At 41.0% G+C, this 26,558-nt stretch overlaps 1 protein-coding gene across 7 annotated transcripts in view; it reads left to right on the top strand.

The window, feature by feature from the left end:
* Nucleotides 1-26,558, top strand: part of CARS2 (cysteinyl-tRNA synthetase 2, mitochondrial) — a 134,579-nt gene that overhangs the window by 42,980 nt on the left and 65,041 nt on the right. For 6 of the 7 annotated variants that reach the window (XM_056555759.1, XM_056555757.1, XM_056555756.1 and 3 more), the window contains exons 3-5: nucleotides 9,787-9,904; nucleotides 20,100-20,171; nucleotides 24,545-24,650. In XM_056555759.1, the coding sequence (XP_056411734.1) occupies nucleotides 9,787-9,904; nucleotides 20,100-20,171; nucleotides 24,545-24,650 (296 nt within the window). Of the gene's footprint in view, nucleotides 1-1,206; nucleotides 1,323-9,786; nucleotides 9,905-20,099; nucleotides 20,172-24,544; nucleotides 24,651-26,558 lie in introns of all 7 variants that reach the window. The other variant, XM_056555762.1, reaches the window with a different exon arrangement.

The following is a 26,558-nucleotide window of genomic DNA, read 5'->3' as shown; positions in this document are numbered from 1 at the left end:
GACAAAGGCCACCTTTGCTCCTTCTGTAGGGACCTGTTCCCCCCCCCCCCCCCCATAAGCTCTATGTGCATGGAGCACTGAGTCACAAATCCACGGCAGGACTTGTGATCCCCTTCATACTTCTCGGGAAGAGACATACGGAGCTTGGATCTTGTGGTGACTGCTGGAGCGGGAGGCATTACCGGAGCAGGAGGAGGCTGTGGCTGCTGTGGGTTGTTGCTGGGCAGCTGCTGCATCATGGCAGACAACTTGTTTAACTGATGGGCCAACTGCTGCGACTGAAGAGCCACTATGGTGGTGAGATCCGGATTTCCGGGCAGAGGTACCCCAGCAGGATCCATGGCCGGATATTGGTGTAACGATGCTGGATGTAGATCCACTGACCTGAGTGGCTGATGACACGGGCCGTATCGGGGAACATAGTCTAAGGTGCCGCTGGTCTTCACCAGAGTCTGCCGCAAGGCAGGATGGATTTGCTGCGACGGGCGACACCCAGGTTGCTACCCCCGATTACGACTTGACCACACAAGTAGCTCGGCGAGGCGAAATACAGTAGGATGAGGCAGAGGTGTAGTCAGACATAACAGAAGGTCAAGGCAGGCGGCAAAGGTACGTAGTCAAGCGGAAGGGTCAGAACACGGGCAAGGCAAACAGACAGTATGAAGCGCTTAATCTCAAATGGTGCTGAAAATCTGGCAGGGAAGAGCGGGAGGGGCAGGAAGTTATAGAATAGTGTCAGGTGTTTCAAATAATTATGGGCGTACTGGAGCTGAGAGGCAGAGGAAGAAGCAGCAGAGGAGCGTGGTAAGTGACGGGCTGGGATTCGCATGTGGGGGCGCGTTCCGCCATGCAAATACCAGCCCCACCGGCACCAAGGGATAGGGGGACAGTGTGCTCACGGCCAGGGGAAGTGGCCAGAGCGCAAAGTGTAACATTGGTATTGATCTGACTTTTTTTCTGGAATATTATAAAAATTGCAGTTCTGTGGTTTGGTATTTTATTTTATTTTTTTAACATTTGTCATTTACCATATGGGATACATAATGTTATATTTTAATAGTTTGTACAATTACGCACTCAGCGATATCAAATATGTTTATTATGTTTGTATGCTTTTATATAGGAAAATAGGGTGATTTGAACTTTTAATATGCAAGGGGTTAATGTGTGTCTTTTTTAAACTTTTTAGTAACATTAAATCATTAGATTCCTTATACAGATCAATGTAGGTCCATAGAACTGTGTGCTCTGCAATCCATTCATATAGCCTAGTCCAGCCAGGCTCTATCAATAACAGATCCCCAGACACCAGGGAAGCAGAGGTAAGCCTATAGCGGACCATTAACATGTCCCCTTTCGACGCCGCTGATAGCGGTGATCTAAAGGGTTAAAGGACATATGTACTGCATGCATTTTACATATTCCTGTGCCTGGGCTGTAAAAATAAACAAATTAACTTTAACGTTCCATCCTACGTTCCCCCGTTGCTCCAGTATCGGCCTTGCTGTCCTCCGCAGCGGTCCTCTTGCTGCTTCCTGGGGACGTCCCAGAGCCGTCAGCTTATCACCGGCCGCAGCGATGTCCCACCTTGGCCGGTGATAGGCTGAACACACTCATGTAAGGAGCTCTAGCCGGCTCGTTACATGACAGTGCGCTCAGCCTATCACCAGCCGTGGCGAGACATCGCATATTATTATGTTCAGAATGCTGGGTTTGGGAGGCCGTGGTTGGGCAATGTCCCTCAATTCATGTCTATGGGAGGGGACGTGATAGCTGCCACACCCCCTCACATAGACATGAATAGAATGTTCAGAACACCGGATATGGATGGGGGATAAGATGTCTAGCAATGGAGTACCCCTTTTAAGCCAGCTGTGTGTCTGGTGTCTTTATGACAAAGTCTAATTCCAACTTTGGGAGGAGCACAACACGCACACAGTTCCTTTTTACATACATTGGTTCATGGATTTTATTGTTTACCAATGTATAAATAACAAAGTAAACACGATAGCTGTTCCTCACAGACAGGCCTCCCCTTCCTGTGGAATGACCTCTAAAAAGGTCAAAGAGCATTTTGTTGCCCCTGTGTTTGCATCTTTTGTTGCCCCTGTGTTTATGGGACTTGCTGTAAAGCATATCTCTAAATGCTGTTAAAGAGCATTACTGTCATTTAAAGGGAAACCAACACCAGGGTCACCCGCATGAACTTGAGATACGAGATATTTATCTTGTTGCTAATATGGGTTTTACTTCTTAAAGGGGTACTCCGGGGCTTAGACATCTTATCCCCTATCCAAAGGATCGGGGATAAGATGCCTGATCGCGGGGCTCCCGCCGCTCGGGACCCTCGTGATCTTGCACGCAGCACCCCAGTTAAAATCAGTCCCCGGAGCATGTTCGCTCCGGGTCTGATTACTGGTGACGTCGCGCTCCGCCCCCTCCCATAGGCTTGCATTGAAGGGCGGACCATGACGTCACACGCCGCCGGCCCCGTGGTCTCTGGTAATCAGACCCGGAGCGAACATGCTCCGGGGACTGATTTTAACTGGGGTGCTGCGTGCAAGATCACGGGGGTCCCTAGCGGTGGGACCCCCGTGATCAGGCATCTTATCCCCTATCCTTTGGATAGGGGATAACATGTCTAAGCGCCGGAGTACCCCTTTAACTGCACTTGGAGGTGGCTGCTGCTGTGTGTGCAAAGCTTTCTCCTGCCCACTCCGTCTGATAACACACCCCCTTTGACTGATAACTCCGTCGTCCCCTTCCCGGGCATCCTGACTCGTAAACGTTCATCATCGGACAGAGTAAGCAGTAGAAAACTTTGCACATGCAGCAGCAGCCTCCACCCAGTACAGTTACCGTCTAAGCACCCTGGTAGTTAATAACGTACGTGTACGTCCTTGGGAATTTCGGTCCCTGCCACGCGCCGGCCGGGACCGGACCGGGGTGACTGCTGATATTGATCAGCAGTCACCCCGCGCAAATGCCCAGGGGGGGTCATCAGTGTCGCAAATTGCAAGTGAATTCACTCTTGCGATTTGCGCAATCCGGGTCATTACGGGTCTATAGTGACCCGGAATAGAAGTGGGATCATGGTTGTCCAAGACACCCATGATCCCCCCTGAAGGGATAGGAGTGAGGTGCCAGGGGTGCCACCCCTCCTATCCCTGCTATTGGTCGTATAGACGCGACAACCAATAGCAGATGGGGGGGGGGGGGTTAACTTTTGTTTTCCCCATTCTGCCCACCCACAATAGGCCGGGCAGGACGGGGAAACGAAGGGGACCGGCGCGGGAGTGCACTTACCCTCCGGGTGAGGCTGTGGGCGACAATCGGTGTCGGAGATCGGCGGGCGGCGATGTCGTGCAGCTGGCTCCCTGGATCCGACGGAAGCCGGTATGTTGCCTAGCAACATCTGGAGGGCTACAGTTTGAAACAGCTGGATGGTACAGGGTACATTCACACGGGCAGGTTTACAGTAAGTTTCCTGCTTCAAGTATGAGCTGCGGCAAATTTTTCGCCGCAGCGCAAACTCCTAGCAGGAAACTCACTGTAAACCTCCGCCAGTGCGAATGTACCTTAAAAACCCTACACTAACACATAATAAAGGGTAAAACACTACATATACACCCCCTTACACTGCCCCCCCCCCCCCCATAAAAATGAAAAGCGGCAGTGTTTCCAAAACGGAGCCGCCAGCTGTTGCAAAACAACTCCCAGCATTTCTGGACATCCACTGACTGTCCAGGCATGCTGGGAGTTTAGCAACAGCTTGAGGCACCCTGTTTGGGAATCCCTGGCATAGAATACCCCTATGTCTACCCCTATGCAATCCCTAATTTAGTCCTCAAATGTGCATGGCGCTCTCTCACTTCAAAGCCCTGTCGTATTTCAAGGAAACAGTTTAGGGCCACATATGGGGTATTTCGTAGAGAAATTTCACTACAAATTTTGGGGGGCTTTTTCTCCTTTTACCCCTTATGAAAATGAAAAGTTGGGGTCTACACCAGCCTGTTAGTGTAAAAAAAAAAAAATAATAATAATGTTTTACACTAACATGCTGGTGTTTCCCTTTTACTTTTTATTTTCACTAGAGGTAAAAGGAAAAAAAGACCCCCAAAATATGTAACGCAATTTCTCCTGAGTACGGAAATAACCCATATGTGTGTGTAAAATGCTCTGCGGGCACACAACAAGGCTCAGGAGTGAGAGCGCACTATGTACATTTGAGGCCTAAATTGGTGATTTTCACAGGGGTTGCTGATTTTACAGCGGTTCTGACATAAACGCAAAAAAATAAATACTGACTTGTGACCCCATTTTGGAAACTACACCCCTCACGGAATGTAACAAGGGGTATAGTGAGCCTTAACACCCCACAGGTGTTTGACAAATTTTCGTTAAAGTTGGATGGGAAAATAAAAAAAAAAAAAAATGTTCACTTAAATTCTGGTATTACCCTAAATTTTTCATTTTCACAAGGGAAAATAGGAAAAAAGCCCCCCAAATTTTGTAACCCTATTTCTTCTGAGTAAGAACATACCCCATATGTGGAAGAAAAGTGCTCTGCGGGCGAACTACAATGCTCAGAAGAGAAGGAGCGCCATTGGGATTTTGAAGAGAAAATGTATCCGGAATTGAAGGCCACGTGTGTTTACAAAGCCCCCATAGTGCCAGAACAATGGACCCCCCAACATGTGACCCCATTTTGGAAACTACATGTAATTTTTCATTTTCTCAGCCCACTGTTCCAAAGATCTATCAAATGCCAGTGGGGTGTACATTCTCACTGCATCCCTTATTAAATTCTGTGAGGGGTGTAGTTTCCTAAATTGGGTCACATGTGGGGAGGTCCACTGTTCTGGACCACGAGGGGCATTGTAAACGCACATGTCCCCTGACTTCCATTCCAAACAAATTCACTCTTCAAAAGCTCAATGGCGCTCCTCCTCTTCTGAGCATTGTAGTTCACACATGGGGTATTTCCATACTCGGAAGAAATTGGGTTACAAATTTTGGGGTAATTTTCTCTTATTACCCCTTGTAAAATTTGGGGGAAAATTTGCATTTTAGTGAAGAATTTTTTTTTTTTCATTTACACATCCAAATTTAACAAAAAGTCATGAAATACCTGTGAGGTGTTAAGGCTCACTGTACCCCTTGTTACATTCCTTGAGGGGTGCAGTTTCCAAAATGTTATGCCATGTGGGTATTTTTGCTGTTCTGGCACCATAGGGTCTTCCTAAATGCGACATGCCCCCCCAAAACCATTTCAGCAAAATTTTGCTTTCCAAAAGCCAAATGTGACTCCTTCTCTTCTGAGCATTGTAGTTCGCCTGCAGAGCATTTAACGTCCTAACATGGGGTATTTCCATACTCAGAAGAGATGGGGTTACAAGTTTTGGGGGGCATTTTCTCCCATTACCCTTTAAAAAAATGGTAAATTTTGGAAAAAAATTGCACTTTAGTGAAAAAATTTTTTTTTTTCATTTACACATCCGACTTTAACGAAAAGTCGTCAAACACCTGTGGGGTATTAAGGCTCACTGGACCCCTTGTTACATGCCCTTAACGGGTTAAGAAGTAGAAACCATATTAGCAACAAATTAATATCTCTGAAACTGGCTACACCAATTTTCACCTGGTAAGTGTTTCAATCAGCATCCTTTGCACTTTCTACCTGTATATTTGTGTTTAATGTGGGTGACTCTGCTGTCAGTTTCCATTTAAAGAGGTTATTTGACCTTTACCCATTCTACAGTATATAAAAAATGAAAAATATATACTTAATTTCAGTGTTCCTGCGGTGCCTCTGGTGTCCCACTCCGGTCCTCTGCTGCAATCCTCTTCCTGTTAGAAATCATGACAATGTGAACCAGAGTGTTATACTGTTGCTGAGCCAGAAACTGGGCATTGCAATGTCCCTCCTCGGCCAGTGAATGCCTGAGGGGCAGTATGACTCCGGGCCCAAGCTATTTTTTACAGGAAGAGGATTGCTACAGGGACTGGAGCAGGAAACTGGATTTAACTCTGTTGGACCTAAATAAAAACATTTTTCTGGGCAATATCATTTATTAATCAAAAACATTGGACAGGTTTGACTATATCTATTTTTTTTAATACTATTTTTTATACTATAGCTCACATGAGAAATTCCATCCGGAGATTCTGAGTGCAGACAGCACTGAATGAAATCAGTTGGCGCTAGAACCGCGCAGACATTGCCGTCCCGATAGACTGCGATGTCCGTGGCGCGTATTCTGCCAGAACAGATGGAATTTTCTCACGGAAATTCTGCAGTGTGAGTGAGTTTATCCTCGGGTAGCGGAATTTCCGACTGAAACTCAGAAGCAGGATTCCGGTAGGAAATTCCATAATATGAATCCAGCCTAACTTTCATACTTAGCGTTTTATCCTTGTATGAAGGATTTAGTCTTAAAATAATCTTTCAGTTTTAGTTCGGTTTGGACACATTAGAGTGCCCTAAACAGTTATATGTTGTAAACAGACCAATTATTTGCATGACCCAGGACTCAAGTCCTACAGGAACGTATGGGAACTGAGTTCCTGCACTTTTTCTACAGCAGGAACACCATTTCCATTAGCAGGACCAGTCCTTGAGTGGAAATCTTGGATGAGTTCCCACACTTTTTTCCCCAGACGTGACCCCTGGCATGACCCATTAGTGATTAACCCCTTAAGGACGCAGGACGTAAATGTACGTCCTGGTGCGGTGGTACTTAACGCACCAGGACGTACATTTACGTCCTGTGCATAACCGCGGGCATCGGAGCGATGCCCGTGTCATGCGCGGCTCATCCTGGCTGCTGATTGCAGCCAGGGACCCGCCGGCAATGGCCAACGCCCGCGATCTCGCGGGCGTCCGCCATTAAACCCTCAGGTGCCGGAATCAATACAGATCCCGGCATCTGCGGCAGTGCGCGATTTGAATGAATGATCGGATCGCCCGCAGCACTGCTGCGGGGATCCGATCATTCAGAACGCCGCACGGAGGTCCCCTCACCTTCCTCCGTCCGGCTCCCGGCGTCTCCTGCTCTGGTCTGTGATCGAGCAGACCAAAGCAGAAGATAACCGATAATACTGATCTGTTCTATGTCCTATACATAGAACAGATCAGTATTAGCAATCATGGTATTGCTATGAATAGTCCCCTATGGGGACTATTCAAGTGTAAAAAAAAAAATTTTTTAAAGTGAAAAATCCCCTCCCCCAATAAAAAAGTAAAACGTCAGTTTTTTCCTATTTTACCCCCAAAAAGCGTAAAAAATAAATCTTATAGACATATTTGGTATCGCCGCGTGCGTAAATGTCCGAACTATTAAAATAAAATGTTAATGATCCCGTACAGTGAACAGCGTGAACGAAAAAAAAAAGTCCAAAATTGCTACTTTTTTAATACATTTTATAAAAAAAAATTATAAAAAATTTATTAAAAGTTTTTTATATGCAAATGTGGTATCAAAAAAAGTACAGATCATGGCGCAAAAAATGAGCCCCCATACCGCCGCTTATACGGAAAAATAAAAAGTTAGAGGTCATCAAAATAAAGGGATTATAAACGTACTAATTTGGTTAAAAAGTTTGTGATTTTTTTTAAGCGCAACAATAATAGAAAAGTATGTAATAATGGGTATCATTTTAATCGTATTGACCCTCAGAATAAAGAGCGCACATCATTTTTACCATAAATTGTACGGCGTGAAAACGAAACCTTCCAAAATTAGCAAAATTGCGTTTTTCGTTTTAATTTCCCCACAAAAATAGTGTTTTTTGGTTGCGCCATACATTTTATGATATAATGAGTGATGTCATTACAAAGGACAACTGGTCGTGCAAAAAACAAGCCCTCATACTAGTCTGTGGATGAAAATATAAAAGAGTTATGATTTTTAGAAGGCGAGGAGGAAAAAATGAAAACGTAAAAATTTAATTGTCTGAGTCCTTAAGGCCAAAATGGTCTGAGTCCTTAAGGGGTTAAGTGTTAAAAGCCCCAAACTAAAAAATTCTCAGTTTCCAGGCTTTAAAATAAACCGTTCCAAAAAAACATTAGACTGATTTCTATGTTACTATTCTCTAGCTGTGAATAAAAACAAAAACAAAGTTGATTAGTTACTTTATGATTAGTACATACTGTCATTGCTGGTGTCCAACCTCTATCACATATCCTGTGGATAGGTAACAAATGATTTTAGTGCGAACACTCCTTAAAGGGGTTACTCCGGTGGAAAACAAATGTGTTCAAATCAACTGGTGTCAGAAAGTTAGATTTGAAAAGATTTTTTTGTTAAAAATCCTAATCCTTCCAGTACTTATCAGCTTGTATGCTACAGAGGAAGTTGTGAAGTTATTTCCAGTGTGACCACAATGCTCTCTGCTGACACCTCTCTCCATGTCAAGAACTGTCCAGAGAAGAAACAAATCCCCATAGCATACCTCTCCTGCTCTGGACAGTTCCTGACACAGACAGAGGTATCAGCAGAGAGCACTGTGGTCAGACTGGAAAGAACTTTACAACTTTGGAATATACAGCAGCTGATAAGTACTGGAAGGATTAAGATTTTTTATTTTTTTTTAATAGAAGGAATTTACAAATCTGTTTAACTGTCTGGAACCAGTTGATATGAAAACATTTGCTTTCCACCGGAAAATACATGACTAATAAATATTTTAACAAAATTATAAAAAATATAATATTTTTACATTTAAATGGCCCTTTCTACATTTTGTATTATTATCGGCTACATTTTTAGGTCCCTGGCCACCCACATAAATTTGTCCCTGTTTAAAAATTAATCAAAATTTTGTTATAAAAAATAAAAATTGTTAAATACATTTTTTTTTTTCCAACACTACTGCATAGGAAAAAAAAATAAAAATTTTGTGGAAACCTAAGCTCCTCTTGTAGCAGATTATTTTATTGCAAATCTGCTTTTATAATGTGCAGATTTTTGCTGCAGATTTACAGTAGTAATCACAGAATGTAGACTGTATTATCCTTGAGTCATGGATTATAGTGCATTCCATGGCGATTTTGATAGGTAGAAGGATGTACTGATATAACGTTCTGAACACAGGCTGTGTTTTTAAAGAGTGATTCACACCTAGTACTTACACTTTATTTTAAAGGGATTATAATAAAGTTTATAGTTTTAAGGGGGGATTTCTAGTTTTGGGCTAGCCCCTTGGTGTTGTCCCCTAAAGGTGACTGTTGTTGTTTACAATATGCACAATGGATCACTAGATCAGACAAAAAAAACTGAATGACTTAGCTCACCTAATAGATTCTACACTTACTGAAGCCTGTCATTTTTGCTAAAGCTTCCTCTATAAAATACTAACTGAAGGAGTGAATACTGATGCCTTCAATTATTTTGGATTGACAAAGTGACCTACAATATATATATATATATATATATATATATATATATATATATATATATATATATATAAATATATAAATAAAGATATTTGTTTTCATTTTGACAGTAAAGGTTATTTTTATTGATCCATGTCAAGAACCAAACTGTGTGATTCATTGTTGCTACACAATTAACCATGTGGTGGCGGTGTATGGGGGAATAGAGACTTGGAATGCTGCAGTTAGGACATGAAGTCTTGTTATGAAATAAGCACTGTTTCCTTCATCATATATTCATAAAAATCTTTAAAGTGTGTGTAATTTATGTTTATTGTATTTTGTCCTTTTGTGTTTAACTATAGCGTCAATACGTGATGACTATCAATTCTTTTCCCCTCATTTTCCAGCTCCTATGTCCGTTTTGACATAATTCGGAGAATTATGACTCTTTATTTTGGAATTGATGTTGTCATGGTGATGGTCATAACCGATATTGATGACAAGATAATCAGGAGGGCCAATGAGGTAAACATGAGACTAAGGCTGGGTTCACACCACGTTTTTGCAATACAGTTCCCATATCAGATTTTTGATGAAAAACGGATTCCTCAAAACCGGACAATCTGTATCAAAACGTGTGTCCAAATTTTAACCGTATACTGTTTGAAAAATGATGTCCGGTTGCATCTGTTTTTAAGAAAAAAAAGTATACATTTTTAACTTTTCACTCCATTTATGAATAAAGTTTCACTTGTTTGATTGAAATTGCAAGAAAAAAAACTTTCGGTGTCAAAATCCATATGGTGCAAACCGGATGGAACCGTATGCACATACGGTTCTGTACGGTTCCCATGGACTCCCATGTTTAAAAAAAAATAAAGTATACTGTTTCCATATGGTTTTTCACTCGGACCAAAAACCGTGGTAGGCTACGGTTTTGGGTAAGGAGAAAAAAAAATGGACAAAACTGCATGCATCGTTTGGCATACGGTTTATAATGGAGAGTCAATGCATATGGTTTTCTATACAGTTCCATATGGTTTTCTCATTGAAAAAGTATACGAGAACTGTGTTGCAAAAAAGGTGGCGTGAACCCAGCCTAATTGTTCCATCATGAGATTCTTTTAATGGAATGAAATCTGCAGACAGTATGTTATGTCATTATTGATGTACAGTAGCAAAAGTAACATAGCAATGTAGCCTTATGGTGCTAATGTAAAATATAGTGTGAGAATATAGGAGGGGATTTATCGTTGTATTTTTGCTTATAACTTGTTGCAGTTGCTTTTTTCTCATGATTGTATAGGTATGTCAAAATCAAGTTGGCTTTCTGTTAGGGATCGAGCGATTATCGGTTTTGCCGATATTCACGATTTTTGACATTACCGGTATTGGCAATTACCTTGCCGATAATCCCCTGGCCAGAGACCGCCGCCGCTGCCCCATTGCCTTTCCCATCCCCGGTTTTATACTTACCTGTTCCCGGGTTCCGCGCTACTTCTGGCTCCTGCGGCGTCCTGCGCTATTGCTGCGCACCGTCAGTGCGCACAGTGACAGCTCAGGACGCTGCTGGAGCCAGAAGTAGCGTGGACCCCAGGCCCCGGGAACAGGTAATTATATAACCGGGGATGGGGGAGGCAATCGGGCAGTGGCAGTGGTTGGACTCAGGACCGACAGGGGCAGAGAAGCTGGCGGTGGCGGTCTCTGGCCAGAGGATAGGCAGGGATGGTTGGACTCAGAACCCCAGGATAGGCAGGGGGAGAGAAGCGAGTGGTGGCGGTCTCTGGCCCCTCAAAAGCCGCTGCAGTTCATTGATTTAAAACGCCTGCTTTAAATCATTGATCTGCAGCGGCTTCTGCAGGGCCGGGGGGTTGAAATAGCCGATAACTTATACCGAATGTCAGTATAAGTTATCGGCTATCGGCCTTAAAGTTCACAGATTATCGGTATCGGCCCTAAAAAATCTATATCAGTCGATCCCTACTTTCTTTTGTGGTCATGAATTTAACATATGCGACCTTTGATTACAAGTCACACACAAAGTTGCACAGCCCACACTTTCTCAAATCTACACCAGCCCAGACCTGGCTTACAAAACTAGCTGTCAACAGCATTAGTAAAAATTTGGAAAATTTGTATGGTTCCTCTTCTGCCACTTTTTAAGCCGTTACAACAAAGTGGTGTGCTGAAGTGTAAAAAAAAGTGTACTGGCACTATAGTTATCACATGAAATGCAACGATTTAATAAATCTGGTGCACATACACACAATACAACTAACAATATTGAAGGCGTAGGAAAATTGTTGACCCCCACTACCCTTGGTAAATACCCCCTTTAATGTTTATCTGTAGACCTTAGTAGGAGACACACAAAAAGAGGTATCCTGAAGAATATTTGTGTATATAGGTGTGTGTGTGTGTGTGTGTGTGTGTATATAGATAATGGGGGAGATTTATCAAAGACTGTCAAGAGGAAAAGTTGCCCATAGCAACCAATCAACTTGCTTCTTGCATTTTTAGAGACCTCTGAAAAATCAAAGAAGCAATCCGATTGGTTGCTATGTGCAACTGGGCAATTTTTCCTCTGCCGTGTGTGTGTGTATGTATGTATGTATGCAGCAGTATTATTATTATTGTTATTATTATTACTTTTATTACTACTAATAATAATACTAATAATACTTGTAATACTATTTTTTTTGGGGGGGAGGAGGAGGAGAAATTAGCTGTGTCTGTTTCTTTTCATCTTTAAAATTTGTTTGCAAACATGATCTAAAACGCATCCATTTTTTTTTTTCCTTTTGAAAGAGACAGCTATGTTGCAGAAACATGGTGTGAACATATCCTAATAGGCAGTACTATAACAAGCTTTGCTTTGTTGTAGAAAGAGACAGGAAGTTTGTCACTTTGTTCTGCCACTCATTAGGGCTGCACAATATATCGAATCGTGATTATTGCCGATTGCGATATGTCAATTTAGCCCTTCACAAAATTTTGCGATTATCTAAACACTACTGTGAGGAGAAACAGGGGGCCGCACAATGGAGGGGCCGCGCCGCACGGGAGCCCACAATTAGGTGAAACAAGGGAGCAGAGCCTGGCTCAGGCGGTAAGCTCCCATGCAGCGTGGCCCGGCTCGGCCCCTTCAGCGTGAGGATGTGTGGCCAACTGTCTCTCCGCCCAGCAGTGCCTAGCGCTGGGAGGAGGTTAACCCCACCAGGGTCGGCCGCCGTTGATAAACTGCGCAGCTGATGTATGAAGCAAGCTCAGAAGCTGAGCTTGATTCATACTGGCTAATGCCGGACATCACCGATCCGGGTGATGTCCGGCATTAACCCTTTAGCTGTTGCGATTAATGTTGATCACGGCATCTAAAATGCCGAAGACAAGGGCTGGTAGCTCAGTGGAGCTGATCGGGACACCCGCGGCAAAACCCGCGGGGTCCCGATCAGCTAAGAGAATGGACAGAGGTTCCCTACCTACCTCTGACTCGTCCGATCTGCACTCCAATAATGCAGACCTCAGCAGCCTGTAGTAATGGAGCGCAGATAACACAGATCAGTGCTGTGCTATAGGCTCCTATGGCACAGCATTGATCAGTGTCTCTATAAGGAGAAGATTACATTGTGTGTTTCCAGCTGTTGGAAAACCACAACTCCCAGTATGCCCGGACAGCTTTTGGCTTTAATGAAACCACACGGTCAATGGTGTAAACGTTAAAAAAAAAAAAAAATGCAAAGTCCAGAATTGCTGATTTTTTGGTCACTTCATTTAGCAGGAAAAAATTAAGTGATCAAAAAGTCCTATCAAAACAGAAATGTTGCCAATAAAAAATACAGATAACAATGCAAAAAATAAGCCCCCTTTCCATAAATGGAAAAATAAGAAGGTTTTAGGGGTCAGAAGGGGACATTTTAAAGGAGTACTCCAGTGTAGTAAAACTTACCTCTATCCAAAAGAAAGGGCATAGGTTTTAGATCTCGGGGAGTCCGAACGCTGGGAGCCTCCTGCGATCCCGTGCATGGCACCCTGGCAGTCCCCAGGAAGGGGGGCGTGAAGCCCCCCACACAAAGTGGTGGCCGACACACCTCCTCCATGTATCACATAGAGCTACATGGAGAGGGTGTGTTGGCAACCACTTCCTGCAGGGGTTGACAACCACCTTCCTAGGGACTTCTGAGGCACCATGCAGGAGATCGCAGGGGGTTCCCAGCGGTCAGACTCCCCGTGATCTAAAACGTTCTAAAATGATCCCCTTTCCTTTGGATTGGGGATCATTTTACTGCATTGGAGTACTCCAATCCCCCCCATTGTATGTTGGCTATTAGAGATGTGCGTAGTAACAGCGATTTGATTCGACACAAACTTCTTGGCTCCGCAGTTTCTAACTTCAGCCTACATAAATTAGTTTAGCTTTCAGGTGTAGGCTGGAAAAGGTGGATACAGATGTAGGAGACTCTCTCCTAGGACTGTATCCACCTTTTCCAGCCCACCGGTGCACCTGAAAGCTGAACTAATTTATGCAGGCTAAAGTCAGCAACTGCGGAGCCGAGAAGTTCGTGACGAATAGAATCACTGTAACTTTGCTCATCTCTCTTGGCTATATGAAATGAGGAGATTGGACATGAAATAGGGGGATTTCACCATTTGTTTATTATTTCGCAATCACATATCGAAATCGCAATATTTACCTCCAAAATCGCAATCGCACATTTTCCACAAATCGTGCAGCCCTACCACCCATCAAGAATAGTTGCTTCGTACATCGTATGTAATATTGCTTCCTCGGTAAGTTGAAAATTGGAAGTCAAATGATTTATTCTTATATAACTTAAACCGAGAATCTAAACAAAATTACATTTAAAATAAAAAAAAAATGAAAATGTGAGTGATGTTACCACTTCTTGCTATGATCTGGGGATATGGCAGAATGACTGGGTTACATCTCAAGATATTACTCTCTTTTTGTGCATTTTTTTTTTTTTTACTTTCACTTAATAAATGGCTGTAGTCAGTTCATTGATATACATTGCAAAAAAGTAGAATTGCAAGGAAGAGAAAAGTAGTTCATGTTTTTTCTCTGCTTATTGCAATATTCAATGTCATTTACGGACAAGCCAGTTTCAGTGCTAAATCAATTATGCCGATTTTCTCCAAGGCTTCCATTGATGGAATAGAAGTCTCCTGTTATAGTGATCCTGTTGCATAGCTGCCAGAATTCAATGAGCAGTATTTAGTATTGGCCTCCAGAGTGAGCTGCTCCACCTGACACAGTGCAGTTATTTAGGACTTGTTCTCATAGCTATTAGCTGCTAGTGACATTTCTATTTTCATTTAGGCAGCTGTTGCCTGTTATCGAGCTTAAGGAGAAAAGTGAGATCAAGGCTCACAGAGGAATAACACCTTTATAGCCTTAGGGTGTACATTTAGAATATAAAAATGATTCCTTTGCTTCTGTAATTGGTCACTATAACGGGTTGTATGGCTGGAATCAGAGTAATATCTTATTTCTGCAACTGACATCTTATCACATGTAAAAAAAAAAAAAAAAAAAAAAGGGTTGTGAACCTAGTCGAGGTTCAGGCAAAACCGGGACTAGGTTCAAAACACAGAAAAAGCTTCACAACTTTCCATTATAGGTTTTCCTGTCAGTTCCACTTCTGCTTTTGGCAAAAAATACTGACTCAAATATTGTGTGTGAACCCAGTCTATGTCCAAACACATAATTTTGGTAAATTTTTGAACCACTTTATAGCTCAAAAAACTGTCATTTATTTAGATCATGTTCCATTACACTAAAATGATAAACAGCTGGTAATATCCATTTAGTAACATTTTACACTTAAAAAGGGTTTGGTTTGCTGTTCGTTATAAAAAAAATTCATCGAATGGTGAAAAAATTCACCTGTTTTTTTACGTTGCAAATGGACATTTTTTTATTTGTTTTTAGGCAGAAAAATATGGACTCAATAACTTAGTGGTCATATCAGTGTTACCTTACAACATTATAATGGAGACATGCGAAGAAGGTTTAATTAATTAATTAATTAATTAATTGGGAAGAGGTTAATTGTTAGCCATAACATTTTTTTTTTTCAAAATCCACTGGTGCCAGAAAGTTAAACAGATTTGTAAATGACTTCTATTTAAAAATCTTAACTCAGCTGCTGTATGCTCCAGAGGAAGTTCTTGGACAGAGGTGTCAGCAGAGAGCACTGTGGTCAGACAGAAAAGAAATTCATAAAGAAAATAACTTCCTGTGGAGCATACAGCAGCTGATAAGTACTGGAAGGATTAAGATTTTTATTTAGAAGTAATTTACAAACCTGTTTAACTTTCTTGCACCAGTTGGAGGACTCCTTTTAAACAACTGTGTCCGAAAAGACTGATCATTTAGTTTGTTTGTTTTTTCTATCTGTTACTTATGTTATAAAGCAAGAAAAACCTGTCCAGCCCTTTGCTTAAGCCAGGAAAAATGCAATTTTTACTTCTTTAATTAGATTAGATAAATTGTTATATACAGTTTAATCAATTTTTTGGCTCATAAAGAATTTGTTACCATAGATATTTAAATAATAAACACGTATATTCATTATCGGTTGAATCAGATACCATGTTGTCTGTACAGTTATGGCTAACTCCATTGGTTATTATGAAAGTCTTCCATTGGTTGAGGTTTACGCACAGATGCCCTGCTCCAGCAATGGCAATTATTAGGGGTTGTTTAAAGAAGAAAAGTGCCCTTTGTCCCCTTAGGGCTTAATTAGTCTTTAGAAGATACAAAGACTCCCATAAAGTATGTAAATAGCTGTGAAGACGTTGTGGCACATTTTATTCACAGCTTGCAGCTTAAAAATGTTAGCATAAAAAGTGTACAAAGGCTTAAGCAGTCACCCAATCATGTTTCCCAGCAGTAATAGCTCCGTTGCTAAGATGAAACCAAAACTTCTCAGTTTTATAAATACTTGTTCTTTCATCATTTTAAGGTTCTTGAACTAGGTAGTCATGGAAAGCTTCTAGCTGAACAGTCTAGTTTACATATTGATTTATTTCAGGTGTTCTGACAACAAGATTTGAGGTTTAGAAAAAGGATTGCAAAATAAAGTGTAAATTATGTGAAATAAAAGATTCCTCAAACAAAGAAGAGTAAGACTGTGTCCACATCTACAGTTAGTGAATCTGACAGCAAGATATAGCAGGAGAATTTCAAAACCTCCTTCTGTCGTACACATTTAAGTCCATTCACTCCTGGAGACCTCTGAACGGCTTTTGGTAACCTGGCTACGGAAGCCAATCAGGCTCTGCCCGAGGCAGAGTCTGATCGGCTATGTCTGTCAGTGTAACCCCTACAGGCATAATACATTGCAGTACACATCTGTACTGCTGTGTTTGTGTCAAGTCCCCTAGTGGGAGTGTAAAAAATAAAGTGGAAAAATTAAAATAAACAAGGGTGAAATAAACAATAAATATTATATTCACATATTTGGTATCGCCATGTCCATAATAATCAAAGTAATAAAGCAATCACATTATTTAACTTGCATGTTGAAAGCCATAAAAAAAACTTGTCAAATTTACTGTGTTATTACGTTATTTAACCCACACAATGAACACTGTAAAAAGAAAAAAAAAAAACTTGCCAAATTTACTGCTTTGTTAATGTCTCCTCTGTAAAACTAAAAAAAGTGATCTTGTACCACTAAAAAATGTCAACTCATCCCGAAAATAATTTGCCCTCACAAAAATAGTTTATAGTGTAAATATAATAAGCCATAAAATAAAGTACATAAATGAGGTATCATCATAATCGCACAGAACCTGCAGAATGGAATTATCATATAACACACACTTAACACTGAAAGAAAGACAAAAAAAAATTTGCCAAAATTATTGCTCTTTGTTAATCCTGCCTCACTAAAATGTTATAAAAAGTGATCAAAATCTCAGATGTATTCTAAAATAGTACAAGTGAAAACTGCAATTTATCCCACAAAAATCAAGCCCTCACGCAGCTCCATTGGTGAAAAAAGAAGAAATATTTTTTGGTGATGTGATGTAATAAACCATAAAGTACTGTATATAAATTAGGTATGGTCATCAAACTGAACTGCAGAATAAAGATAACATGTCATTTATACACCATAGAGACTGGCAGAGTATTTTATTTTTTTTATTTTTCTTTTGTATCACCTCATAAAAAATGGAATAAAAAGCAATCAGAGTGTTATGTACCCCAAAATTGTACCAATGAAAACATCAATTTGTCTTGCAAAAACTATTTTGGGACCCAAAGGCCTCTGCATCTTTATATTATGTTTACAAAATATTCTAAATAAAAGGAGGCCCCAAAATCCACATACCGTATTTTTCGCCGTATAAGACGCACTTTTTCTTTTGGGGGGAAAAAGTCTGTGCGTCTTATACGGCGAATACACCCCTATCGGGGCGGTCCCTGCGGCCATCAACTGCCGGGACCCGCGGCTAATACAGGACATCACCGATCGTGGTGATGCCCTGTATTAACCCTTCAGACGCGGCAATCAAAGCTGACCGCCGCGTCTGAAGGGAAAGTGACACTAACCCGGCTGTTCAGTCGGGCTGTTCGGGACCGCCGCGATTTCACCGCGGCGGTCCCGAACAGCCCGACTGAATAGCCGGGTTAGTGCTTACAGGACACCGGGGGGGACCTTACCTGCCTCCTCGGTGTCTTCTCCGTTCAGGGATCCCCTGTATGGCCGGCGCTCTCCTTCCTCGTCATCACGTCGTCGCGTACATGCGTCGGCGTGCGTAACGACGTGATGACTGCGACGGAAGCGAGTATACCCGGCCGGCAGCAGAGACGTTCCGGAGCGACAGGGACATGGCGACAGCGATGGAGCGACATCCAGGGCAGCGGTGACGGGTCCGGAGCGGCGGGGACACGTGAGTATTACCTCATCCTGCAGTGGTCTTCAATCTGCGGACCTCCAGATGTTGCAAAACTGAAACTCCCAGCATGCCCGGACAGCCAACGGGTGAAGACCACTATTGGGTTCAAAATCTTAATTTTTTTAGATTTAGCCCCTAAAAAATGGGTGCGTCTTATATGCCGGTGCGTCCTATAGGACGAAAAATACGGTAATGCTCCATCATGTCTGAGGCTCCAGGGCCACATATTGTATATTTCTAAGTACATCAAAATTAGGAGAATAAATATTGAGTTGCATTTCTCTATCAGCACCCACTTTGTTACAGAAAAGAAATGTTGCAAATTTTTTTGAATTCCACTTTGCTTTCATTTCCATGAAACACCTAAAGTGTTAATAAACTGATAATTTTGAGGGGTGCAGTTTTTATAATGAGGTGATTTATAGGGGGTTCTGACATACAGGCCCCTCAAATCTACTTTAAAACTCAACTGGTCCATAAAAATATGTAATTTAGAAATTTTCTCTAAAATCTAAAAAATTACTGCCAAATTTCTATGCACCATAACGTTCTTATGACATTTAAGAAATGATGACTACATAAAGTTGACATTGTTAATGTGACTTAATAACCAATTTATGTGGCATGACTATCTTCTCATTCTTAGAAAAAATGCTAAATCTTCCAAAATGTTATTGAATTTCGGAGTTACACACAAAAATGCAGAATATATTGACCAAAATTTAACATTAACCTAAAGTGGGACAGGTCAGATTTGAAAAATGAGCCTTGGTCATTAAAGGGGTACGCCACTGGAAACATCTTATCTCCTATCCAAAGGATAGGGGCTAAGATGTTAGATTGCTGGGGACACCCGCGATCTCTGGGCTGGCAGCAACGGCGTCCGGAAAGCTGAAGCTTGCAGCTTCCGCGTTTGTGATGTCACGCCACGCCCCCTTCATTTATGTCTATGGGAGGGGGCCTGACATCTAGTACATAGCCGTCATGCCTCCTCCCATAGACGTGAATGCAGGGGGCGTGGCTCCTTGCATCAGCAGTCATCGGGTACAGAGCGGAGTTCTCTTCGTGCACCGAATGACAGGGGTGCCGCAGCGGGACCCCTGCGATCTAACATCTTATCCCCTATTCTTTGGATAGGGGATAAGATGTTTCCAGCAGAGTTCCCCTTTAAGGACAAAATTGGCCTGGACCTGAATGAGTTAAACAAAAAAACCATCTGTAGAGAAATCATGTTTTTAAGCCAGCAGAAAGTTCAAAGTGCGTGTTCAAACTCCCACTAATAATTGGTTAGAGCAAAGAGAAGGGCACGGTTATGCACCTCACTCCCCAGCTCCCTGTGATCTCCTCCATTTTGCTGCCTAAGAGAGTCCCCATAGACTTACATCTAAATGGAAAAGACAGTGGGGGAGATTATCAAAACGTGTAGAGGAAAAATGGTGCATTTGTCCATAGCAACCAATCAGATTGCTTCTTTTATTTTGAAAAGACATCTAAAAAAAAAAAAAAAAAATGAAAGAACCGATCTGATTTAAACACTCAGACCCCGACTGATCAAAACCTTTCACGTGTCCCTTCGACATTTGACATTTTTTTCATGACAGGGACACTTTGACTATATAAGTGTTGTCGACTGTTTTTGTTTCTTTTTATATATACAAGAAATAACACCGCTTTACTGTGGGCTACATACATGGTATTGCTGCTCAGGCACATAGTGTTAGACCATTGTTTAAAGCTCCTGGTGGGCTGCTACTGTGGCTGTGTATAAATGCCTTTTTTCTTTTTGCAACAGCTAAACGTGTCTCCTGTGTCCCTGGCTCGTACATATGAACAAGAGTTTAAACAAGACATGATGGCTTTGAAGGTAAGGAAGTTTATGTTGAATCTGGGATCTTTTTTTCCCCCAATCCCGGGTGATGGCAGTGGGCAGTGAGTTGATATGCACTGTATATATTAGATGCAGAGCATATCCACTTCTTTGGCTTTTATGCTTTCCTGATCTGTCATCCTTACCCCAACTCCTAATACAAAGGTATCATGTACAGAATAGACATGTAAGCCGTATCATATATGTTTATGTGCTTTTATCGGCTTTTTCTATTGTTGTCACAATAGAACTCCATAATAATTAACCCCTTAAAGACCACGGACATAAATGTACATCCTGGTTTGGCGGTACTTCCCACACCAGGACGTACATTTACGTCCTGTGTATGACCACGAGCATCGGAGCGGTGCTCCCGTCATATACGGCAGGTTCTGGCTGAAATCAGCAGCCGGGACCCGCCGATAATGGCCGACATCCGCGATCGCACGGCTGTCCGCCATTAACCCCTCAGATGCCGTGATCTGTACAGATCGCGGCATCTGCGGCAATGCGCATTATAAAATAGATGATCGGATCGCCCGCATCGCTGCCGCGGCGATCTGATCATCCAGCATGGCGGCCGGAGGTCCCCTCACCTGGCTCCGGCCATCTCCCGGAATCTCCTGCACTGGTCTGAGATCGAGCAGACCAGAGCAGAAGATGACTGATAATACTGATCAGTGCTATGTCCTATGCATAGCACTGAAGAGTATTAGCAATGAAATGATTGCTTTAGATAGTCCCCTATGGCGACATAAGTGTTAAAAAAAAATATAAAAAAAAATTAAAATGTTGAAAAATGTAAAAAAAAAAAGAAATTAATAAAAATAAAAATTGTCAGTTTTTCCCATTTTACCCCCAAAAAGCGTACTTTAAAAAAAATAAACATATTTGGTATCGCCGCATGCGTAAATGTCCGAACTATCAAAATATGTTAATGATCCCGTACGGTGAACGGCGTAAACGTAAAAAATAAAAAAAAGTCTAAAAATGCTGCCTTTTTTTTGTCACATTTTATTAAATAAATAATAAAAAAAATTATATAAAAGTGTTATACATGCAAATGTGGTATCGATTAAAAAGTTCAGATGAGCCGTCATACCGCCCTATATACGGAAAAATGAAAAAGTTATAGGTGGTCAAAATAGGGTGCGATGTTAGGTTACTGATTTTGTACAAAAAGTTAAACTTTTTTTTTTTTTAAGTGGTACAAAAATATAAATGTATCTAGCCATGGGTATCATTTTAATCGTATTAACTAGAGATGAGCGAACTTACAGTAAATTCGATTCGTCACAAACTTCTCGGCTCGGCAGTTGATGACTTATCCTGCATAAATGTTCTTTCAGGTGCTCCGGTGGGCTGGAAAAGGTGGATACAGTCCTAGGAAAGAGTCTCCTAGGACTGTATCCTGAAAGCTGAACTAATTTATGCAGGATAAGTCCTCAACTGCCGAGCCGAGAAGTTCGTGACGAACCGAATTTACTGTAAGTTCGCTCATCTCTAGTATTAACCCACAGAATAAAGAACACATGTCATTTTTACCGTAAATTCTACAGTGTGAAAACGAAACCCTCCAAAATGTGCAAAATTGTGGTTTTCATTTACATTTCCTCCCTAAAAAAATATTTTTTGGGGTTCGCCGTACATTTTATGGTAAAATTAGAGGTTTCATTACAAAGTACAATTTGTCACGCAAAAAACAAGCCCTAATATGGGTCTGTAGATGGAAATATGAAAGGGTTACGGATTTTAGAAGGCGAGGAGGAAAATGCAAAAATAAAATTGGCCTTTTCCTTAAGGTGAAAATGGGCTTGCTCCTTAAAGGGTACCTCTCATCAAATAAACTTTTGATATATTTTAGATTAATGAATGTTGAATAACTTTACAATAGCATGTTAATGAAAAATATGCTTCTTTCTATTGTATTTTTCCTGATCAGTCCCGTCAGCAAGCATTTCTGACTCATGCTGGAGTCCTAAACACTCAGAGCTGCCAGCCTGCTTGTGAACAAAGCAGGCTGGCAGCTCTGAGTGTTCTCCTTTGTGAACAAAGCAGACTGGCAGCTCGTAGTGTTTAGGACTCCAGCATAAGTCTGAAATGCTTGCTGCCAGGACTGGTAGGGAGACCCCTAGTGGTCATTTCTTCAAAGTGGAAAATGAAATAGAAAGAAGCATGTTTTTTAATAACATGCAATTGTAAAGTTATTCTGCATACATTAATCTATAATATATCAAAAGTTTTTTTGATGAGAGGTACCCTTTAAGGGGTTAAGGCATAAATAACTAAACAAATCTACAGTTGCCCATAAACATGACATTTTTGTCAGAATCATTGATATAGTGGCCAGGTGTGTGGAAATCTTTTTTTAAAAAAACAAATTGCCCAAGGGACTAAAACTGGAGCACAATCCACCTGTCCGGGCCAATTTTCGTTTTTGCACTCATTTTTTCCTCCTCTCCCCATACTAACCATAACTCATATTTTTTCATCTACAGACCCATATGAGGGCTTGTTTTTTGCGGGACTGATTGTTTTTAATGCCATCTTTTTATTTTTCCATAACCTATGTTCGAAACAAAAGAAAATGTTGGTGAGGTGAAATTGAAATACAAAAAATATAATTTTGCAAATGTGGCGGTTTTCTTGTTGTTGTTTTAATACTTTAGGTTGGCCTGATTACAGCAATACCAATTTGTATAGTTTCTGCCCCATTTTCTTAAATTTAAAAAAAATTCTGAACTTTTTATAATTTTTTCTTTTTTTTTATAATTGCCATTTTCTGACCCCTGTAACTTAATTTTATTTTTTCTTTGTATGCTGGGCTGTATTTTTTGCACCATAATCCACCCCACAAGCCAACCAGGGAGCATTTAGATGCTGTGGTCAGCTTTGATAGCGGCGATCTAAACGATTAAAGCTGACCACAGCGATTGCTGCATGCCGGCTATTAGCGGCGGCCCCAGCTACTGAAACCAGCTATGGGCCGCCGGGTATGGAGAGGGCTAGAGTCAGAAGACCGCGCCATACACCTGGAGTGCCGCCGTACTTGTTTGGGGCCTTCAGGTCCGAAGCAGGGCTAGAGGCCTAAAAATTTCACCTGCCTGGCACCAGGAACTGCATGTCCCGGGCATCGGGTGATAGGATTTCCACATTCCAGAGTGGCATAATAATACCATACCCAGTCTTTTGTAGCCTGTGTCTGTGTATATGTGTGTGTGTATATATATATCCCATCAGAGCCTTACATAGGAGGTATGATGTAGGAGTATTCCTTGACATATAATTCCACCAAAAGGCTCCGACATATCCCATTATATGACCATACAGTGGCTTATGTCAACCACTGGCCATAGTTACATATTTGGTAAGGCTGAAAAAAAAGACATCCATCCAGTTCAGCCTATGGACCCAATAGTGTTCTTACCACCATGGTATTGATCCAGAGGACATTAAAACAAAGGAACCATGAGGCAGAAGTCAATTTTCTTCAGTTTAGGTGAAAAAATTTCTTTCTGACTCTAAATCTGGCAATCAAAATAAATCCCTAGATCAACGTCGCACCCCCAGAATCTAGTGACCATAACCTGTAAAGTGGTGCTCTCCTAAAATACATCCAGGCCTTTGTTGAACTCTTCTATTGAGTTTACCATGACCTCTGGCAAAGAGTTCCAAAATCTTACTGCTCTTACAGTTAAGACACCCTGCCGGTGCTAGTGTAAGAACTATTTTCTTTTCTTTACAGTCCTGGATATAAATAGATCATGAGAAAGATCCCTGTACTGCCCCCTGATACAGTATATTTATATATAGTTATTAGGTCACCCTAAGCAATCTCCCCCCCCCCCCCCCCCCCCCCCCAACTAAATAGAGCTACATTTTATAGCCTTCCTCGTACTGTAGTCTGCTCATTCCATGTATAACTCTTGTTGCTCTGAGCCCTCTTCAGCTTTTTACACTGGTGCCCAAAACTGTACACAATATTCTGTGTGTGTGGCCTGACATTATATCACCAGGGCCTTATTTACATTGTACCAAGCCAGTACTGCTTTATATACTATTTTCTGGGTGGACATCTGATCAGTATTTCATATGGCTTCTGGCAATTGAGGATATGTTTGTATTTTTATTGCAACAATGTTTAATCATAGGCGGGAATGGGAATGTCAAGGCAACACTGTGATCCATTCCACCCTTTTACTCAGTCCTGACTTATTAGACCTGATTTTTTATTTGTCATGGAAGTATTCATTCTTTGCTAATATCTTATATTATAGTTGTGCAGTTGTTAGGATACAGTTCTTTATACATTTACTAGTTTTTTTTTAATTTTTTTTTACATTTATAACTATTTTCTTGTTTTTCTATAGGTTCTTCCTCCCACAATATATATGAGAGTTACTGAACATATTCCACAGATCATATCATTTATACAACAGATAATTTCTAATGGACATGCTTATTCTACCTCACTTGGTAAGGGTTTGTTTTTTTTCCCCTACAAAAACATGAATAGGAAAAAAGAATTGTTTGGTATATTGGAAAGCATATCACACAGCAGCTGAAAATAACCTTTTTCTAAAATATATATACTTTAATGATATGCTTTAAAATAAGTATTAATTATGCAAAATAAACTATAATTTGTGACCTAAAGGTGAAAAATCATATCAAATAACGAGACGTAGGTCCACAGTTAAATAGAAGGCACCCTAGGAGAGAGATAATGTACCTCTTGCCACAATTATCAATCACTGCGGTTATATCGGTGGCACAATTAATTCTCCACTCATAAGGCATTCTCACATCTACTCCATGGTGCTATTAACATATATTAATCTAGGACCTATCCCCACACCACGTGAGAAAGGTGATAAGATAAAATATTACAGTTTGGTATCCGTTCCGACGCGTTTCCCCCCCAACCTGTGGGGTTTCTCAAGGAACTAATAGGAAACAACCATCAGTCATAAAAATTTAAATTGTCTGGAAAGCATTGTCAAATGACCTCACTTATCTACGTGTATTTCAAATATACAGCAAAATATGTGCACCTTAGTTTACAGTATGAATTACAGCATATAGTGCCAATTAAAAATCGGAATGTATTACATACTGTCTTCATACAAATACACTGGGAACAGGGCATTAAAGCAATTGATGAGACAGCTACTTTACAAATGATGTCAGGGCTGAAAAGCAATATTCAGGCTAAACATTTTTTTTTTTCTTAAAAACATCACTGTAACAGCTTTTAGCCTTTACCACAATCCTAGTGGTAGTTATGATGGCTCCTGCAGTAGTCTAGGACACTTCCTTCACTGTGTTAACACATTTGGTGGGCCATCATTGCTTAAAGGGGTTGTCTGGAGCTTAATCTAGCATTGCATTAACTTATGTGGGTGTTCTATATACACTTTCATTTTTAATTTTCAGTGCTTCATGTGTTCTTCCTGTGATTTCTTTATTTCCCGTGATGTCATGTTCAATGTCTGAAGGCACTGTCTTTCTGTTACTTCCAATGAGCAGAAGCGCATCCCTCCCATGGGCTGGCTGGAATAACACATGGAATTTAGCCCTGCCCCTGAAAGCAGAGCTTTATAATTGCTTAGTGGTTAGCACTGTTCCCTTTTACCACTAAAGTCCTAGGATCAAATCCCATCAAGGTCTTGGGCTGCTTAACCCCTCCCCCTTATCTGGGACTATTGATAATTATGGCTGAGGTCATTAATGCTTTCTAGGAGGCTGTACAGTGGTCTCAACACTGTGCTTTGTGTATGTATTCAATCACTATAACTAGTATTCACATGGTGGAGCTGTACTATAACAGCTAAAATATGCAGTACACAGGGAAAATAATTTATTTCATAATGTAAGTGATACTGAAGTGATAAGTATATGGAGGGACCCCACCAACCATAATATGGCTATATAATCCCAAAATAAAGCAGCACTACTTATCCAGTCCAACGAAAAAAAATTGGTTCCAGCATCCCAAAGGACTTGATCAGAGTCCATCCAAGATAAGAACCAGATACAGGCGCAGCACTCCAACAAAAAAGTGATTTAATATCTCATGTCAGCATTACAAAGTTTCAGCTCCTATCTGGTTCATATATATATATATATATATATATATATATATATATATATATATATATATATATTATTATATATAGATGCAAATCAAAAAAATTTGCAGTATCTTGAAATACCTTTTTCATTGGACTAACAGAATATTGTAGAGACAAGCTTTCGGGATTCCCCCCCCCTTTATCAAGTCCACAGCAAGTAGATTTGCTTTGGACTTGATAAAGGGAGGAATCCCGAAAGCTTGTCTCTACAATATTCTGTTAGTCCAATAAAAAGGGTATTACAAGATAC

This window comes from Hyla sarda, chromosome 2 (genome assembly GCF_029499605.1).
Source record: "Hyla sarda isolate aHylSar1 chromosome 2, aHylSar1.hap1, whole genome shotgun sequence".
NCBI classification, from domain to species: domain Eukaryota; kingdom Metazoa; phylum Chordata; class Amphibia; order Anura; family Hylidae; genus Hyla; species Hyla sarda.
Note: the sequence above shows the minus strand (reverse complement) of the source record. Positions and strands in the feature narration are given on the sequence as shown.